The sequence below is a fragment of the Macaca nemestrina genome, chromosome 1 (genome assembly GCF_043159975.1).
Source record: "Macaca nemestrina isolate mMacNem1 chromosome 1, mMacNem.hap1, whole genome shotgun sequence".
Lineage (NCBI taxonomy): Eukaryota > Metazoa > Chordata > Mammalia > Primates > Cercopithecidae > Macaca > Macaca nemestrina.
This window is the reverse complement of record NC_092125.1, coordinates 215,291,996-215,312,785: the sequence shown is the minus strand read 5'-3', so window position 1 is coordinate 215,312,785 and position 20,790 is coordinate 215,291,996. Positions and strand designations below refer to the sequence as shown.

General features: G+C 51.4%; 1 protein-coding gene across 6 annotated transcripts in view; it reads left to right on the top strand.

Annotated features, from left to right (window-relative positions):
* The window catches only part of LOC105483129 (paired box 7), a 118,053-nt gene extending 97,717 nt beyond the window's left edge, over positions 1–20,336 (top strand). For 3 of the 6 annotated variants that reach the window (XM_071099448.1, XM_071099446.1, XM_071099449.1), the window contains exons 8-9: positions 7,459–7,705; positions 16,304–20,318. In XM_071099448.1, coding sequence (XP_070955549.1) covers positions 7,459–7,705; positions 16,304–16,419 — 363 coding nt within the window. In that variant the 3' untranslated portion in view covers positions 16,420–20,318. Of the gene's footprint in view, positions 1–7,458; positions 7,944–16,303 lie in introns of those variants that run through there. The other 3 variants (XM_011743800.2, XM_011743799.2, XM_071099444.1) reach the window with 2 other exon arrangements.
* The last annotated feature ends 454 nt before the right edge of the window (positions 20,337–20,790 follow it).

Genomic DNA, 20,790 nt, shown 5'->3' with positions numbered 1-20,790 from the left:
TTGCACTAATCTCAGTGTGGGGCTGGGGACAGGCAGCCGCCAGCAGGGACATGTGTGTGTCTGGGTGTCCCCTGGGGGCTGGAGGAGGGTGAAGGGGCACACAGGTTTGTGTGAGTGAGCTGGCAAAGGCGGAGTTGTGGGGTGGCAGTGTGTGGGTGCATGAGGGTCTGTGTACCTCTGTGTGTGTGTGTCGGGGAGGCCGGTGGATCTGTGGCCAGCGGGGCGTGTATGTGTGGGTTTTCATGGATGTCATTCTCTGCGTGTTCCTGTTGGTGCATCTGTAATGTGTGTGTCTTCCTGCGTGGGTGTCTGGGTGTGTTTTGTGTGCATCCCATATCTTCGCCTGTATGAATATAGATGTGTCATGGTATTACGTGTGTGTGGCAGTTCACAGTGATGTCTTGAGACTAGTGGCTCCCAAACTTGGCTGCTCATTAGAATCACCCGGGAGCTTAAAAAACTCCCAACCTGACTGGGCACGGTGGCTCACGCCTGTAATCCCAGCACTGTGGGAGGCCAAGGCAGCCAGATCACCTGAGGTCAGGAGTTTGAGACCAGCCTGACCAACATGGAGAAACCCCATCTCTACTAAAAGAAAGAAATTAGCCAGACGTGGTGACGCATGCCTGTAATCCCAGCTACTCGGGGGGCTGAGCCAGGAGAATCCTGGGAGGTGGAGGTTGCGGTGAGCCAAGATTGCGCCACTGTACTCCAGCCTGGGCAGCAAGAGTGAAACTCCGTCTCAAAAAAACAAAACAAAACAAAAAAACTCCTGACCCCCCAGACTCCCCAGTGATTCCAGTGGACAGTCAAGATGGAGAACCAGTGATGGAGCAGACAGACCCAGGGGAGCTGCCCGCCCGTCCCTCTTGCCCAGTCCTCAGCCTGCTCTGACAGGATCTGCTTGGAGGTAGAGGTGGATTCCAGGCCCCAGACCCTTAGGAACCAAGGCAAGTTGTGAGCTGGGCTGCCCCAGGTCATCTCCCAGTCTGGGGACAGTTCTTGGTCCATAGAGACACTTCCATGCAATTCAGACAGACAATGCCTTCTACTCCTGGCAAGCTGTGTTCTGACAACGGGAACAGATGGCTCTGAAAATTTCTCCTTTTCTCACCTCTTGTGGAAGTCAAAATGGTGAGCCAGGGCTGGAGGTGGACCTGAGGCTTGGAGATAAAAGTGCTCTGTGGGTCAAGCCAGCAGATCCTTTTGGAACCACACCCAAGACTGGGGGCAGGAGGGAGTGGCAGTAATCCCGGGGGTGCCAAGTCACTCCCCCTCTTTGAGCCTCAGTTTCTGCATCTGTGAACATGCAGCAAACTCCAAGTTGCCTCCCACTTTTCATGTGCATATTTGGGTGTATTTACATGCAAGTGTGTGCGTGTGTGTGTGTTGGATGAGTTTGAGAAAGTGGGCGTGCAGATGGGAAACACTATGTTGCTAGATAACTGGGGCTCTGATGAAAGGCTACTTGACGATCGGGACCAGAGATGTTTTGAGTGAACTCATCGTCCTGGATTCAGGTGTGTGTTCTGCAGGGTGTGGTGTGGGCTGCCCTGTGCAGTGTGTGTTGTGGATTTGTGCGGATTCTAGGCCTTGCTCAGCTGAGACTGGGAGACTCCAAGGATTTGTGCTTCGATGGTTCCTTCTTTCTACAGGGGAGCACATTCAGGCCAGAGTGGGGTGCAACTTGTCAAAGCCACACACTCCTGGCTCCCTTTCCAGTGTGCAGGCCCCAGCTTCTGAATGGGGACGGAACAGTTCTAAGGGGACAGAGCAATGCTTCATTCAGAAAGCACCCCTTGGGTGGTGGCCCCCGTGGCAGAAAAAGATGAAAAACGGCATGGCCCTGACTGAGAGGTGTTCCCAGAGTCCGCTTCCAAGTGCTCATTTCCATCTCAGGCGAGGTCCCTGAGCCACCTGCCTCTTCCCTTCTAATCCTGGCAGAAGAGATGTCAAGGAGTTGAAAAAGGAAGGGGAGGAGGACAGCTGATATTTACCGGGAACTAACAATGCAGCAGGCATGGTACATCCAGTGTACATTTACTCACTTAATCCTTAAAATAACTCTCTAGGTAGCTACGATTATCATCATACCCATTTTATAGATGAGAAAACTGAGGCACAGAAGGTTAAAGAAATTGCCCAGGGTCACAGCTAGTCAGGGCAGATATTCTGACCCCCATGCTGCAGAAAAGCCCTTCTGAGCACTGACTGGCCCAGGCCCAGTGCCCTCGGGGAAACTGTTGTCCCTCTTAGAGCCTCGGGGTCCTTCTCAGTGCAGAGGTGGGGCTCCGTGACCTGCCGCTGGTCCCTGCAGCCTTGACCTGATTCCTGACCCCCACCCCTATCCTGACCTTCAGTCTGTGGGCCCTGTGCCTCCCTCTCCCTCTGCACCCTGCTGCGGCCCCCACCCACCCACCACAAACCCTGCCATAGAGCCCCAGTGATGACGATTGCCCCTTCTAATTGCAGCCGCGCTCCCAAAGCCACGTTCGGTTATCACAGAGGGTGCAGATCTCGAAGCTCAGCCTCCTCAGTCCCAGGCCCTCGGGGCCAGCTCAGGAACGGAGGGAATTAATTACATTTTTCCCATCCCCTTCTTTTAAAGTAGGGGAACGGGCCGGCACGTCCCGGGGGAGAGGGAGGTAAGCAGAGGCTGTGGAAGGGGGGCCCCCACCCCCAAACCAGCAAGCCTCTCCCCAGCGGGCGGAAGGGAGGGTGAGGCTGGCCTCTTATTGATTTAGTCTGGTCGAGGCTGGGACTGATTTGGAGCAGAGGGAGAGGAAGGGGTTGGGGGCGGGGTAGGGGCCATGGCAGGTTGGGGGAAATGGAGGAGGAAGGGAGAGGAAGGGACGGCTGTCTGTCAGCCTGACGGACAGCCCTGAGATTTGCCTTCAGATAAAACCTTACAGATGTGGAGGTCGGTATTGATTTTGAGTTAGTAACGGTAACGTACCAAGAAGTAATACATTAGTGAAAGCAAGGTCACCCGGAAAAAAGTCAAACCCACCCGGGGAGAGGCCTTAGCATTCTTGAGGGGGGTGGATTACTGCATCAAACCTGAACTTCCTCAAGTTGAAAAGTTTGCAGGCTCCGGACCTCAGCTGTGCTCCTAACTGTGGGCCAATGCTTTCTGCTTCTGCAGGCCAAGAGGGGAGCCCTAGAGGTCCCCGGGAAGCCAGAGACCAGCGAGGGTCATTTAGGCCCGTAGGGCTCTGTGCAGTGAGGTTGCCAAACCTCTCCTTGTGTGCTCTCCAGCACAGTTGGTGGCAGGGAAAGAGCACAGCTAGGGACCCGGGAGGCCCGGGTGCAAATCCCAGCTCTGCCACTTATTAGCTGTGTGGTTGCGGCTGAGTCCTTTTGCTTCCCCGTGTCTCAATTTCCCCATCTGCATAATGGGAGTAATGATACCCCATCTGCTTGAGGAGTCCATGAACTGACCAATATATGACTCAGGCCCTGTGGTCTTCATCGGTGAGTGTTCTCCCCTCCCGCCGCTCTCCAGTTGGGTCCTGTCCCATTAGCTTAGACACTGCCCTGCCTGGAGACAGGGGGTTGGATGAAATGGAAGCCCTTTGATCCACAGACCCCCAGGGACTCTGGAAGAGAGTCAGCCGCAGCAGCACATCCTCCATTCACACCTTCCCCAGATGTGGATTTGATTTGATGTTCCAGGGCAAATCCCATTGAGCAAATCCCATTATGGGAAAGTGAGCTGTCTGTTCACGGCCAAGGGTCCAAGGCCTCCTGAGCCACCGGGCACCACCCAAGCCCCTTCTGAGAAAGGACTGCAAGAGCGCTTGCAGCTCCTGGAATTTTCACTCTCCACCTTCACCTTCTTGCTATTTCCTAAATCTGCTGAGTGTATCTTGTGGTTCAGCCCCCTCAGCCCCAGGGACCTTGGGGCCTTGGCACTTGCTGTTTCTCTGCCTGGAAAGCTCCCCTGTCTGGTCCTCTCAGGGCTGTTCTTTCTGGTCTTGCTGGATATCACATCTTTGGGGAGGTCCTGCCTGACTATCCCACATAGCCCCTTATTTTTCCTCCATAGCATTTATCAGTATCATAAATTATATTATTCGTTCACTTGTTTATTGTCAACTTCGTTCCTTAGGCTGACACCACCAGGAAGGCATGGGATTGGCATTTTTCATGGCTGTGTCCCCAGTGCCTGGCTCGGTGTCTGGTATATCATAGGTGCTCAGTAAATGTTTTTAAAGGAATAGGTATGAATTCAGCAGAGGTTTTCTGAGCTCAGAATATGTAGCAAGCACCACGTAGGCGCTGGGGCTACAGAGATGAACAAAACGCAGTTTATCCTGCTCTCAAAGAGCTCAATACTCCAGCACTAGCTCCAGACTGGCACAGAGTAGCACTCTACGAAATGCTTGTGGGATGAATACATGAATGAATGAAGGATATCTTCAAGAAATAACGCATTGTTTGGGAGAGCTGGGATGTAAAAGTGCAAGGTAGAAAGGGGTGAAAGGAGTTGGGACAGGCAGCTAGAGGTCTGGTCACTAGGAGCTTTTGATGAGAGGTAATGGGGAGCCATTGATAATTCTTGAGTGATATTGTCAGATTCTGTGTAGGTCTCTGTCTTAGAGGATGAGCACTGGGTCTACACGTAGCTCTCAGCCTGTCTCAAAGCATCCTCATCCGCTTCCTAACCATCCCCCCACCCCTCCCCTCCCATCATTCCGTCTGGACTTGGCATCTTGGGAATGGGCAGGAGGGAAGGATCAAACTGGAATCTCACGGAGCTGACAAACCCTCCCAGGAGTCTCCCAGCCCCCGACGACTGTCCTGAAAGAAGGGATCTGGAGCCTGTGTGTTTTTTCTGAACCCCTAAGTCTATTATTGGAGTCCAGGCCTCCTTTGAGCAGGGAGCAGGGTCCGTGTTTGTGTTGGGCCAGAAAGGAGATGGGTAGGAAAAGGTCTAGACTGAGAACTCCAGGGCAGAGTTAGATTCCTGAGTTTGCCCTGGGACCTTGCTCTCATCCCCAAGCCCTTAGACACTCTTCAAGCTAAGGAGATCCCATCTTGACAGACAGAAAGCAACAAACACAGCCCTGCAGTGTCAGACACCCTCACATACTCCTACCCCAACACCCTACTGTTGACCTGACCACGACAAAGACCTCAGAAGCACATTGAACACAGAGCGAGCTAGGGAGACCTCAGCTCCCTAAAGTAGTGCTAGTGTCCAGAGGACTCCAGACACTCCCCAGCCCAGCCTCCTGCCTCCCGGGCAGACTTTCTCCTTCTTGCAAACACATTCCAGTGTGTCTTTGCCATCTTGATGAAGTTGACACACCCCTATGACACCCCTATGTCCCACCCAAATCTCCCTAGCTGCGTGGAGATGAAGACTAGACCGTTGACAACCCCAGCTGGTCTGAGCTCTGAGGTCTGAACTCTGGCTCAGAGGGAAAAGGTGGAGGAGGGGAGACCCCCCAGGGCTGAGGGCATGGGGGAAAGAATCAGGCATAGGCTCTGCTCAAGACATTTCAGAGGACCTAAGCTTCCCCCAGAATAAGGGACCCCACCCCACTCACCCCCCCTTAGCTGCCCAGGAAACAAACTACTGCTGGTGCTCGGATTGAGACCCTCTAAAGTAATCAGATGCCTCAACCTCATTCTTTCTTGAGAGCTGAACTTGACATTTTGCAGGTGAGCCAGGGTCAGGCCTGCTGTGAGATCTAGGGAAGCCACGCCCCCTTTGCAGGCCTCAGTTTTTTCATCTGAGAAATGGGCATCCTAGCTTTGCCTCACACAACTCTGTGGGGTTTTGGCTTGGGAGGGTCAAATGAGTTAACTGCTCAGGGATACTCCTGAGGTTACACAGCTGGTAAACGGAAGAGCTCGGTGTCTGTCCCTGGCCCGAAGAATCCATCGACGCCCTCGACTGTGGCGAGGCCTCAATACCTGTGGCACAAGCCAGTAATAAAGGCAAAGGTAAAAATCTTCAGAAGGTGTCTAGTCGGCAAAACGATCACTGCTCCAATGCCCGCAGCCTGCTTTCTTACCCTGAAGGGGGAGTTAGGGAACTCAACTGTGTGCCCAGCAGGGATTGCCACATGGTTCTCCATTTCGGTGCTGGGCAGATTATCAGCAAAGCCGTCCCCAACTCATATCAGGGTCTTCCTCCCATAAAGGGAGGCATCACCAGAAGGTCATCAGGGGCCTGGGCCCTGCAGGTCAGGTTCACGAGGGCCTGCCTCTCCCTCCTGCCCTCTCCCCTGCCCTCCTCTGGACTAACTGGGACACGATGCCCTCTCCCTCCTGCCCTCTCCCCTTCTTTGCTCTGAACTGACTAGTACATTGTGCCCTCTCACTCTCCAGGAGCTCCTGCTGTGCCACCCCCAGCCCCGCCCAAGGAAAGCACTGCTTTTCCCGCCCCCTTTCCTGGAGAGCTGGACAGCAGGTTCCACCTCCCCCAGATTTCCTGGACTGCCAGGGATGACTGGATGCCCTCCTCTGTGTCCTTTGATAGATACGATGCCTGGATCACAATGCCATGTCTCTATGATCTTTGCTAGTAGCTTCCCTCACTCGACCCAGACCCTTTCTCCTCCTCTCCCGCCACCAACGGCAGGGACCATGGCTGTTTCTCCTCTGAAGTCTCAGAGCCTTCAGCTCTCAGCCTGGAGCCAGAGTCACCATCCATGCCTGTTTGTGGAGTAAATAAGTGAACATCCCAGTAAGTGAACACCTGACCTCCATCCAGGTCCCCTAAGCTGAGTTTCTAGAGACAAGCTTCCCCTGGTAGTCTGTGTTGCCAGCACTGACAGTGAGTTCCTATTTGGGGAACCCGGCCAGGCAGGGAAGGAGGGGATGGCCACAGACCTCAGGAGCTGGTAGAATCAAAGGAAGAGGCCTGCAAGCCTCTTTGAAAGCACTGGCTGTGGGCTTTGGTGTCGAAGGGACAGGAAGCTCGGAGTCCAGAAAAGTGGCAGGCAGAGCAAGCCACACACAGTGACCCCAGACAGTTCAGAGTCCTGCTGTAATGTTCGTGTTAGAAGATGGGGCCATCCCAGTCTGATGGGGGAGGCACAGTTCTCTGAGCTTGGAGAACTCGCTGACTGATGGGAGAGGCCTCATTAGCCAGTTCGTTTATTCATGCATTCATTCACGCATTTATTCATTCAATAGACAGGCCCAGAGTGCCCCTTAGAGCCAGGCCCTGGAGCTAGAGAGGCGAGTAAGGCCCTGCTGAGCTCTCAGTGGAAGGAGGATCCCTGGGTCAGGACCCTCCTTCAAGAGAAACACCGAAGACCAGCAGCCATCCCATGCATGAGGGCATGCAATTCAGGTAAACTGAGGACCTCGAAGCGACAGAGATTTCAAGGGAACAACTCCGGCAAAGAGCATTCCAGGGCCAGCCTGGCATTGTGCCAGTGTGCTCATGTCTCTGGGGTCTGTCCGGTGAGCCTGGCACTAATGGCCTTTTCCCCACAGGTGATGAGCATCTTGAGCAACCCCAGCGCAGTGCCCCCGCAGCCACAGGCTGATTTCTCCATCTCCCCGCTGCATGGCGGCCTGGACTCGGCCACCTCCATCTCAGCCAGCTGCAGCCAGCGGGCCGACTCCATCAAGCCGGGAGATAGCCTGCCCACCTCCCAGGCCTACTGCCCACCCACCTACAGCACCACCGGCTACAGCGTGGACCCCGTGGCCAGCTATCAGTACGGCCAGTACGGCCAGAGTGAGTGCCTGGTGCCCTGGGCATCCCCCGTCCCCATTCATTCTCCCACCCCCAGGGCCTCCTGCTTGTTTGTGGAGAGCTACAAGGTGGTGTCAGGGTGGGGACTGTCCATTTTACAGATGGAAAAATTGAAGTCCAGCAAGACAGAACAGTTCACCTAAAATGACACTGAATTGAGCAAAGCCCAGGACATCTCCTGGCTAAGCCCCTGCTATGGCTCCAACAGAAATATAATACACAACACAACACTTAACATTTCTAGTGGTCACTTAACATTTCTAGTGGCCACATTTTAAAACATAAGAAGAAACAGGCCAGGAGTGGTGGCTCATGCCTGTAATCCCAGCACTTTGGAAGGCTGAGGCAAATGAATCACTTGAGCCCAGGAGATCGAGACCGGCCTGGTCAACATGGTGAAACTCTGTCTCTACTAAAAATACAAAAATTAACCAGGCATGGTGGCACGTACCTGTAATCCCAGCCACTCAAGTAGGTGAGGCACAAGAATCACCTGAACCCAGGTGGCTGAGGTTGCAGTGAGCCGAGATCACGCCACTGTACTCCAGGCTGTGTGACAGAGCAAGACTGTCTCCAAAAAAAAAAGAAAAAAAATTAAGGAGAAGAAACAATGGAATTATTTTTACTAACATTGTATTTAACCCAGTACATCCAAAAGAATATCATTTCAAAATGCAATTCATATATAATTATTGAGATATTTTACATTCTCTTCTTCATGCTATATCTTTGACATCCTGTGTGTGTTTTACCCTTACAGCCCATTTTAATTCCGACACTGAGTTTTCAACAGAAATACTTGATCTGTATTTAAATTTCATATAGTTTAAAATTGAGAAAATAGACTTACACACCCAAAGTGTTCCAAATTGTAAGTTTTCCAACCACTAAATAACCCAATTGAAGACTGGTTTTTGACTTTAAATTAGTTCAAGTGAAATCAACATTTGAAATTCAGTTTCCCGGTTGCACTAGCCGCAGTTCAAGTGCTTGGTAGACATGGGCTGCTGGTGGCCACTGTGCTGGACAGCTCAGTGGGAGACCCTGCCCTTTCTGCCACAGGGCATGGGAAAGCTGTGTTTCCAGCTCTCTCCTCCACTCCAAACTCTGCAATGGTCCCGTGCACCCATCTCAGCTGCTATCCCCTTTGTGCCTTGCCTTGAGGCAGGGACCGTGGACCCTCAGACCAAAGGCTGGAAAACGCAGGTCTGAACACAGCCTCCGCCACCTGGCAAGGCCAGCAGTGGGGCACGCCCAGATGGGACAGGGAACTGGAGGTCACCAGTCACTCTTCCTGCCGCACCTCCCTGCAAAGGCCTCACCTGCTGGTGTCAAACTAATCAGAAGGGCGTGTGGCAAGAGGGTGAGGCCCCATCCCTGAGGGCATCCTCTCTCCCAGCCCAGCCCTGGGCCAGCCTTTCTGACCTCTGCTTCCTGCCCACCCCCCCAACCCACTCCTCCTCACGTGGCATTGGCCTCCACTGCCAAATGAGGGCCAGCTGTGTTGGCCTCCACCTCCCAGCTGTGTTCACAACCCTTCCTGTGTGTGTACATGTTTGCGTATGTGTATGTACATATGTGTATATGGGTGTTTGTGAGTACATATGTTGGGACATGTTACAATTCGTGTGTGTGTGCATGTGATGCATCTGAGTATTTCAACACCCATGTGTTACTGCATGCACATTTGCATATACGTGAATACACGCATGTGTCATTGGGCACGTGTGAGCATATGTGTATATGACTTCACATGCGTGCACATAAATGAGCATATTGTGCACACGTGATGTGCACATCTGTTTGTGTGTATGAACACATGTGCGCACACATATATGTAAGTATATGTGTCTGCTTAAACAAACATGTTTAAATGTGCATTCAAGTCTGTACATACGGTTGAGTGTGTCTTTATGTGTACCTGCATGTTTGACGTAGGTATGCATGTGTCAATTTGTAGATATGTATAATGAACACGTATGCGTGTGTATAGATGCATTTGAGTGTGTAAATGTGTGACTGTGCATGTGTATAGCCGTGCATTGGGGCATGTACACATGCTTCAGTGATTGTGTTTGGGAGTACCTGTGTTTGGACACACATACTCTGTGTGCAGTGTGTAAACAGGGGTGAGCGTATGAGTGCATGTTTGGGTATGTCATAGGTGTGACTGTGTGTACGTGTGTATGGATGTACATCTGGGTGTAGACATATACCATGTGTAACTGTGTGTGTATGAATGTGTGCGTGGGGGTCTGCGTGTATATTTGAGAGCAGGGTGCATGCATGTGCATGGGAGAATTTCCGGAGGGTCCCAGGGTGACCTCCTGACCCAGCCCATGTTCCTGGGCATGGAGCAGGGCACACATGCTCTTGATAAATATTTTAGAGTGACCTCAGCGGCAGCAGCAGCGCCGGCCTGGGGCGGGGGTTAGTCACACCTAAGCTCGGTGCCCTGATCCGGGGGAGCCTGCTCAATTCGGAAATAAAATTAACCCCAAAGTCAGCATGGGGGCGGCAGGGGAGGGGATCAAAAGGGAAGAGGCCTAGGAGGCGAGAAAGGAGGGTTTGTTCTCTTGCTTGGGCAAAGCCAGCCAGAGCAGCTTCCTCCTCCCCCACCTCCCCCAACTCCATTCTTCTCCTTTCCATCCTCTCCTTCCACTCCCTTCTCCTCCTCCTGTCACTCCCCTTCCAGCTCCACCCCTGCTGCCCTGGCTTCTCTGGGAATAGCTCAGAGCTCCTCTTGGCCACATTCTCCAGCCCTCCCCAAAGGGAGCCCAGCATAGGCCCCACCTCACCCCACAGAGACTCCAGGCCTGAGCTGAGAGGGAAGGACTGGAGGAAAAGTCCCCTCCTCTGCCACCAATTAGTGTGGGCCAGCCACACACTTGCCTCTCTGAGCCTCAGTCTTCCCATCTGTGAAATGGAGGCCACAGATTAGACTTAGCCATCTCAGAGTGTTTCCATTGCACCACCTCCCTCTCCTTTGGCATTTTGGAGGCCCCGAGACACATCGTGTTCCCACTAACCACTTGCCCCACATCCCTGGGCAACTTAATCCATCTGTGGATGGGATGCCCCGGCGTGTGTGCAACAGTCCCATGTCCTGGACTGTGCCCATGTATGCCCAGGTCCACCTGTCATCCCTTGACGCCTGTCCTCTGCCCAAGTTCATCCCACAGGGCACTGGGCAAAATGCGTGCTCCTCATTCATGTCATTCTCTAAGTTATTTGTCCCCAGGTTGCAGGTGCAAAAATGAGGCTCAGAGAGGCTAGGTAGCTTCTCCAAAATCCCACAGCATGGCAATGGTGGACCCAAAGTCTCCTAACTTCAAATCACAGATTTGTGGAGGCCACTCAGCAGCGATACACACCTGAGCCCACCCACGCGTGGATTCACGTCCACGGCTTCACACGCACCTGCATATGGACAGATGCACACGCAGAGAGAGGGGTTTATATATGAGTGTTCACTAATGTGTAGACACACAGCTTTAAGATACAAATATACAAAATGTGCATGTGTAAAGGAAGGAGGAATGGCCGTTTATTGAGCATCTACTATGGGTCTGGCATTTCATCCTCATGCCACCCTATGCAGTGCACGTGGTTATTCCCATTGGATGGATGAGGAACTGGGATCCAGAGAGGCTGTTTGCCCAAGGCCTCCCGGCAGCCCATACCGATGTGTACACAGCCACACCTGCAGCCTGATCCCTGGAGAGCCACCTTCAGGTGTGCATTGAGCGAGCATACACATGGGCCAAACCCTTAGGCACCAGAGTCGTCCCCCTCCTCTCCATGGGCTTCTCATCTTCCCAGGGACACCCTCACTCCTTTTCCTGCTCTGGCCATTGTCCATCCACCTGTCTGTCTTCCCTCATCTCTGGAGGGGTGGGGGCAGGGGCCCAGGGATGGGGCACACGGAAGATTAATATGGCCCTGGTGTTCCCAGAGGCCAGGGCCGTACTAACGATGGGGCTGATAGAACGCAGAAGTGTGAAAAGAATTTTAATAGATCTGACAAGTCTAATAAGAATTTGTGTCTAGAAGGGTCCTCCTCTGGGGCTGCGAGCTGACGAGGCGCTGACGGCTGAGATTGTTTACCGGTTGGCATCACCACCACATCTCCTGCCAACTCCCAATTAATCTAATTTGAGACATTTAGAGCCCAGGCATGGGCACGAGGCAGAGGAGGGGAGATGCGTAAAGACAGAGGGACAGGGAGGGCCGTTGACGGAGGCCGTAATAAGAAATGTCACAGCCCTGCCCTCGCTGGCCCTTGGAGAGGCAGGTTCTGTAGCCTGTTGGGTGCCCTTGAAGTTGGCAGGGTCGTCAGGAAAGTTTGGCTTCCTGGTGTTTCCTTGGCTACCTAGACAGGGCCTGGCAGGCTCCTACTGTGTGCTGGGCCATGGGCTGGTCACTGGGAGAGGCTGACAAGGATAAGGCGCACAGAGTGGCCAGAGGCACAGGCAGGACCAGTGCAGGTTCCTCCATGACACACACTGCATGTGACTCTGGGACAGTGACTTCTCTGTGCCTCAGTTTCCACATTTATAGACGGAGAACACTCATAGCTAAAGCACTTGAAAGAAATGGGTGTGGTCATGCCTGCCAGCGCACAGTAGGTGGTCCACAAGTGAGGGTGCTCGCTTTGTTGTTCTCATTATTATTCAAAGCCAGCGAAAACTAGAACGACCATATTTATCCAAAGGATAGGAATCAGTGTATCAAAGGGATACCTGCACTCCCATGTTTATTGCAACGCCATTCACAATAGCCGAGATATGGAATCAACGTAAGTAGCCATCAACGGATAAACAGATAAAGAACATATAGTATATATACCCAGTGGAATACTATTCAGCCATAAGAAAGAATAAAATCCTGTCATCCACAGCAACATGGATGGAACTGCAGGTCATTTTACCAAGTAACATAAGCCAGGCACAGAGAGACAAACATCACATGTTCTCATACGTGGGAGCTAAGAAGCTTGACCTCATGGAGACAGAGTCAAATGATGGCTACTAGAGGCAGGGAAGCAGGGAGGGGGATGAAGGGAGGTTGGTTAATGGGTGCAAACATACAGTTAGATAGAAGGAGTAAGTTCTAGTATTTGATAACAGAGTAGGGTGACTACAGCTAACAACAATGTATTGTATATTTCAAAATAGCTAGAAGAGAGGACTTGAAATGTATCCAACACATAGAAATGAAAAATACTGGGCCAGGCTCAGTGGCTCACACCTGCAATCCCAGCACTTTGGAAGGCCAAGGTGGGCAAATCACCTGAGATCAGGAGTTTGAGACCAGCCCGGCCAACACGGCGCTGTCTGAAAACTACAAAGATTAGCCAAGTGTACTGGTGGGCACCTGTAATCCCAACTACTTGGGAGACTGAGGCAGGAGAACTGCTTGAATCTGGGAGGCGGAGGTTACAGTGAGCCGAGACTGCGCCATTGCACTCCAGCCTGAGAGACAGAGCGAGACTCCATCTCAAAAAAACGAAAAACAAAAAAACAGAAAAGAGAAATCCTGAAGGTGATGGATGCCCTAAACAGCTTGACTTGATCATTACACATTCTATGCATGTAGCAAAACATCACAGGTACCCCAATAAATCTGTGCAAATATTATGTATCAATTGTTTAAAAAGCCAGAGTTCTCAGCCCACCCACAGGAATAGCTGGAGAGGTTGGTGTGAGAGGCTGGCATGGTGTGAAGTAAGGAGGGGAGGCAGTGGCTGCTGTGACTCAGGGAAACTGTCACCTGCCTCGGCGGTGTGCCCTTGGACAGATCGCTTATATTGCCTGGAGCAGAACATGGGATCAATGTAGAATTTGGGGTGTAGAGCACCTCATGCACTCTAAAATGTTGTGCATGTACCAAGGGTTATTCTCTAGGAGTCTGCAGGGGTGGCTGGGAGCTAGGCTCAGACTGCCTGGGTTTGAATCCTGGCTCCACAACTTATGAACTGTGTGATCTTTGAAGTGGTGCAGTCTCTCAGAGCCTCAGTTCCATCATCTGTAAGATGCAGATACCACCACTACCAGCCTCATAGAGTTGTTGTGAGAGTTAAATGGAAAATGAGCACAAAATGCTTAGAACAGGACCGGGATAGAACAAGCTCTCTGTAAACACTGGCTCTTCCTCTTTCTATTCCTACTGTCCCTCTAAGAATGAGGCTTCTTAACGGGATGGACCCTGGAGTCCGGGTAAGGCAGGCTCCCAGTGGTAGAGTTGGTGTGGCCAGGGCTGCACGGTCCCCCCAAAGCCAGAGATGGGAATGGCCCTACCCTCACACAGAGGAAGGGGCAGACCCAAGGCAGGGCCGGGCTGGCTGCCACCAACTTTGCTCTACCAACTGGGAGCCTGGAGGCCAAGTGACTTCAGAGGAAGGCTGGCAGTCCCCCAGGGCTCAGCTCAGACCCTAGACAGACTTAACTTTCCTCTCATCACCCACCCTGGAGCCTGGTAAGCAGAGGGGCACAGAGTTCAGACACTCCAGAGAGACCCCAGGGCATTTGCACATCCTTTGGGAATGTCGAGGGCCAAGCCCCTGCGTGCTCTGTAACCACCATCTTAAAGAACATTGTCTCACTTCATCCTTTTAGCAGCAGCCCTGGAGGAAGCTGAACTTTGTTTTCCCCATTCTACAGACAAGGAAGCAGGTCTAGAAAGGTCAGGTGATGTGCCCAGGGCCACATAAGCGGGAGGTAACTGGGACTGCAGCCACCTCATCTGCTGCTCCATCTCCTCCTGCCCGCATCAAAGGCCATGTTTGCTTACTAAATCCCAATCCTAGTCTTCCACTGCTTCCAAACCCACATCTCTCGAGCTCACAATGTGCCAGGCACAGTACTAGCTAGCCACTTTGTACGCATTTCTCCTTTAACCTTCATAACAGCTCCTCAGATAGGTGCTGTTACGATCCCCAATTTACAGACAAGGAAACAGGTTTGAATAGATGAGGTGGGATGCCCCAGATCACACGTTAAAAATTGGCATGTGCGGGATTTGAACCTCTGCCATTTGAGCCACTAGGCAATACGGCCTCCCATGGCTCAATGATTGGCACTGCCCACCTGGCCTCCCTGGCCTCATCCTCAGGCCATGCCTATCACCTTTTGGCTCCACCCACCTGCCCTAGGCAGAAACCTCCAACCTTGGGGAAGCATGTGGAATGCTACAGGGTCCCCTGTGGGCAGGTGACAGAACAGGTGTTGAGCCAGGCCTCGTAATTCCTAATGCAGTATTCGTTCCATCTTCCTCTTGCTTCTGGATCCGACAGATCCCAGGGGTTTGGACTGGCCACAGCCACAGATCCCAGCTTGGGAGGCAGCATCCCTGTGCCTCTGGAGGCCTTGGCCACACCCCAGCCAAATCATTTGGTCAAGGCTGATTTCTGTTGTAGCCTCAGAAAGGCAGAATTAGTACAGTCAAGACAGAACACATGTACATGCAGGTCAAGGGTCATCCCTGCACATACACACATATAGAGACAGGTACCTGGCTCAGTTGGAACTCATCTGTACACAGTGCCTGCACATGCACTGGCATTCCCAAAGTTCATCTATTCACAAAGGTGCACACAACTCACACACACATGTGCACGTGTGTGTGCAAATGTTGCTCTTGTGTGGACATTCATGTGCAGGCCAATTATTCAAGGAAATTCTTGTTTCCATTGTTCACACACACAAATATGCACCACTCTCAGGCACGTACACCCTCAGACACTCATCTGTCTCCTCTGGGTGACCAGATGGACAGAGCTGTAAATCTCAGCTCCCTGCGTATCTGTGTCCTGGCTCCTTCTGCATGGATCCCTCAGCTCACCCACAGCCACTCTGGCCTCGCAGCAAAGGTCTTGCTTTGCCTTATCTGTAAGCTGGGCACAGATAGAAAAGGCAGAGAGACCTTGCCCTCATCATTATCTGCACTCAGGGATTCACAGGGCCTTATCCATAGCAGGTGTATGTAGTGGGCTTATTGAGGGGTGGTTAATTCTTTTCTCAGCAACGTGGATAATCTTCTGTGCCTCTCTAGGAACTTACCAGAGAGCTGGGCACACAATGCATTAAATAAATATTTGCTAAATGATTGGAGAGGAGGTGAGAGAAAGAGCTTCATGAAGAGATGGATAGATGGAAGGATGGATGGATGGATGGACAGATGGATGATGGATGAGTGGATGAGGTATGGATAGAGGATGGATAGACAGAGGGCTGGATGGATGGATGGATGAAGGATGAGTGGATAGAAGGATGGATGGATGGATAGATGGATAGATAGATGGATAAATGGATGGATAGAAAGACAGAAAATGGATAAATGGATGGATGGATGGATGGACAGAATGGATGGGTGGATAGATGCATGGATATGGCTGGATGGATGAGAGGATGAGTGGATAGAAGGTGGAAGGATGATGGATGGATGAAAGAAAGGATGGATAGACATGGATGGATGGATGGATGGATGGATGGATGGATGGATGGATGGATGTAAATAGAGTGAATGGAAGAATAAACAAAAAGAACCTCGATTTCTAGCAGAGTCTCTTCTTTTTTCCAGCTGCTGTTGATTATCTGGCCAAAAACGTGAGCCTCTCCACCCAGCGTCGCATGAAGCTCGGGGAGCACTCCGCTGTGCTGGGACTTCTGCCTGTGGAAACTGGCCAGGCCTACTAGGGCCCCCGGGGCGACTTGCCCCAGCCCAATTCCCAGCCCAACCCTAACTGACCCCTGAACCTCCCAGCCTTGCCTCCTCATCCCCCTGGAGTCCTAGGGGGCCAAGAAAGGAACCCACCTGCTTCTCATCACTGGCACCCTGGAGATAGACAGCCAGCTTGTCACTCAGCTGTGGTTAGGGATCCAGAGTGATGCCCTTGGAGTCTGCTCCCCACTTTCCCCAAGGAGGGTTTCTGGTCAGCCTGAAGTCCTCCCCTGTCAAATCCCATGGTGGCCTCTGTGCCATCTCAGGCATGGAGATCAAGGCCCACCTAGAACACCTTGGGCACCCAGAGGAGGATGATGCCTGAGAGGAAGTCCTGCAGCCCTTTGGACCCAACTCCAGAGGGTGCCCTAGCTAGAGGTGGATGTGAAGCATTCAGGGCTACTCTCAGCTGGATGCACTGGGAGCCAGCCCTCCAAGGAGGTTCTCGGGCTCAATGTCAGAATGGCAGCCCTTTCCTCCTCTAGACATTGGGACTCCAGCAGAGAGGGGACCCTGGCTTTGGGGTCTTCCCAGGGGAGTCAGCAGAGGGGCAGTCTCACCCCCACCCAGGAATTTGAAGGACTTCAGAACCCTCCCCAGACACCTCTACTAGGTGTACGGGGAAATCTAGCACAGTCAGGGAGACTGGGGAGACCAGGAAGAGGCTTAACCAGAGGGTAAGGGCACATGGGGGTGGGGCTTGTCAGCCATGGGCCTGCCCAGGATACAAGGACCCAACTCAGGCTTCTGGAAGCAGAGGGCTCTTAGCCTGAAGCCCAAGTTCCCACCATGTCCAACCCATCTGGGGCCTGGGGAACCCACAGAACTTTTCAGTTTCCTTCATTAGCTGAATCAGATGAGATGGGGAGGGGATAAAGTCTTGAGGATACATGAGTGGAGGAGCATGAAGTCGGCTCAGAAGGGACTTTCACAACCAGGTCCCTTTGTTTGTGGGAGGGCAAGCCTTTGTTGCCCAAGGCTTCAGCTCTCTGCCTGCAAGTCCACACCCCAGGGAGCTGAGATTTTGCCCAAAGCCTTCCACAGAGGCCCGAGCCCATCCTTACCATGCCCCATCCTCTAGGAAGAGGCCTCCATCTTCCCCAGATCCCTTTCCGTTTCTGGGGATGCAGAGAGCTACCCTCAGAGCTTTGGAGGAGGGTTCTAGACTGGACAGGGATTGTTTGCCCCACAGACAAGAAGATTCCCCCTGGCATGTTGTTAGGGGCATATTGTTGCCCTGCCCAGAGTAGCATCTTTCAATGTTGCCTCTGTCTTAGCCAAGAGGTCCCTGCCTCCAGATCTGGCACAGCTGAGCTGAGGCAGATGTGACCAGTTTTCAAGCTACCACCCCTGAGCAGAGGGAGATGTCAACAATTCCAGAGGAGAGGGAAGAGGCACCTTCCTTGACCACGCCAGTGGCCTCCTGAAGTTCCATTCTCTTAAGAGTTGGGACCTTGAGGGGATGATTCAAACCCCTGATTCCTCCTTCCTGGGAACTTCTTATCACCTTTACCTATTTATCAAAATCATCATACCTATTTACCATCACTGTCGCTGTAATCTACATTCCATCACCTTTATCAGGTGCTGCTGAGTACAAAGTACTTGGGATGGGAGACACAGCACTGAATTCACAAACATTAGACCAAACTGCTTGTCCCCCCACGTCTTTGCTCAATCCATGCCTCTTGCCCTCAGCCAACAAGACATTCCTAGAGGGAAAGGGCTGCTGCTCTGGGAGTCAACCTGAGTTCCTCCCTCCTGGGGAGCTGGGTTGGCAAGATTCTAGGACAGTCTCCTACGTGGACGTCACCTCTGTGACAAATGTTCACCTGGTTCTCATCTTCAGACTTGGTCATATCAAGCCTGTCCTGGACCATGGCCAGGCTGGCTCATATCTCTGGTTTAGAGAAACCAGTGAATAACTGGAGACAAACAGACTCTTTGGTAGCAGCAGACACATGTGACCCATCACGGTCAACCAAGGTTGCAACCGGAGCGTCCACTGCAGAAGACTTTTGGTTCTTCATGTTCGGGACAAAAAAGAAGGCTCTGTTGTCCCTTGGTAACCCAGTCCCTGCTTTTGTAGCTATCACAGCAGAAAGCAGCTCTTCCTGAAGACCACTCTACATCCACATTCCTTGAATGGCCAATCCTTCCACCTGGAGGCCTGGCTCAGAAAGTGTCTGAGTCTCCTGACACCTTCTATGACTCAGGAGCAGGGATCTCAGGCAGGTGACATCAAAACCACCCAGCCCTATCCCCAGGAGGTGACAGTCCAATGCTAGGACCAATCCCAGATGTCTGATCCCGATGGTGAAATGGAACCAAGACCTGCTTGGGAATAAACCAAATGATTTCTCATAACGTTGAACATAAGTTCTCCCAAGCCATCATCTTGGTAGAAAATGGGACTTATTCCTTGAGGGGCCCCACCCGCTTCAGAAAGAGGCCCTTGATCCTGATAGGTTCTCTCTAAAACCCCTATATTAACGTGTCTGGCCAACTTGGGTCATAAAATTCAGCCTTGTGTTGGCAGTTTGAAACATCACGAGACGTGATGTTGAACGAGAGACACAAGGCCTCCATCTCTTTGGGGCTGACCACAGCCTGAGAAAGAAGGCCTGGGTTCCAGTGGCCAGGCCGTCCCAGATACAACCCCCATCCATCCCTGTAAATAGAATCTGTAGCAAAATAAGAGCTGCTTCCTCCGACTTATCACAAGTCGCTGTTGGTCCTCTCTAAGGGGGGCTCTCTTTTGAGTTCATTGTACAATAGTTGGAAAACGTGGTGATGTGCTGTTCGTTTATAGAAAGTTGACTTTTTATAAATATATATATATATACTAAAAAAGGAAAGAAATCCCCCACAGTGCGTGTCGTGCTAGTGCCAGAGACCATCTGTAGGGATATATCTTCATATTGTGTGTTCAAATTATGCATTCCAGGCTCTAGTGGGTTCTTTCATTCTTGTTCCTTTATTTTTCTCATTGGTATTTCTCTCTTGCTATATAAAGAAAAAAAGAAGTGATGTGTAAGAACCAAGCTATGCTTTTGTACTTCCATTTTATACTTGATTTACCTTTGATGTTCTTTTGCCAGAGGAACACGAAAGGGCAGAGCAAACAGAGAACTAGGGGAATAAGAGAGAAGGAAAGAAGAATGGAGAGAGAGGTTTGCCCAGAAGGAAAATGAAGAGTCAGATTGAAATCTGACTCTGGCTTGAGAACAGGACAGATCCCAGAGTTTGACCACTCTGCCAGAATCCAGTGTTTTAAGATGGAGTTGGTGAAGTATCCAAGATTTTGGATCCTGGGACTCAGTGAAACTCCATCACCCAACTAAAAAGATGTTCTCTGGGACCTCTCTCAGCCTGATGTTCTCGTCAAGCTCCCGAATGTGTCTCGCACTGCTGGACACTTTTTTGGGGGTACACAGCTCTTCTCTCCTCCCCTCCTGCAGAGGCACCAAAACCAAGACCAAATGGGGGTTCTCTAGCCGCCAACTTGAAATGCTCTGAGACTTCCGTGTATTTGATGCTTCTTCAAGTCAACTCTGACATGGCCAATTCCCTGACCTGGGAAATATCTACATAGTACTCTAGATCATTCCTTCTTCCTAGTAACTGCAACTTTGTTGCTTCCATGTTTGACTCACAGCCATTTTCCCCCATGCAGAAGTGAGTGGGTGTAAGTGAGGGTGTGAGTGGGGTGTGTGTGTGGGCATGTGGGCGTGAGGTGTGTGTTTAAATATAATCGCACCATAATTTATTCAGCTATATGGAGTAGTAGATTAGAAAGAGAAACTGGTATTTGCTTTAACTACCTGCTGCTTGTAAGCGCTTCCTCTGTAACTCAGGCGTAACTGTTACACATTAAAAGAAATTAAAAGCATTTTGAAGGTTTCGTGTACTCAATTGATTGTCATTATGCAACTGCTCCAAAAGGGACTCTGAGGGGTGTCCAAGAAGCCTTTGGACCTAATTTAGAGGATCAGGGTAGAAACTGTGTTTCTCTTGCTCCCCACTGTGTCCTCTAGTGCCAAGCAGCTGCGAGATTTCTAGTGAATGCCTAATCAATATTTGATCAATGGATGCTGTTGCTTTAAGCCTCTCTGTGAGCTCACAGAAACAGCACAGTGTCAAAGAATAAGGTGAAACTTTAGGTCTCTTCACCAAAAGAAACTTTTCCTGCTGCTAAGCTTAGAACCCTCGGTGGCTCTCTCCTGTTACAAGGGATTTGGGAGGTAGAAGACAGCTCAGAAACTTACATATTGCTTGGAAGCATACAGGGATTCTCGGGCAATTTTCTGGTTTTGTTCTTTTTAGAGATGGGGTCTTGCTATGTT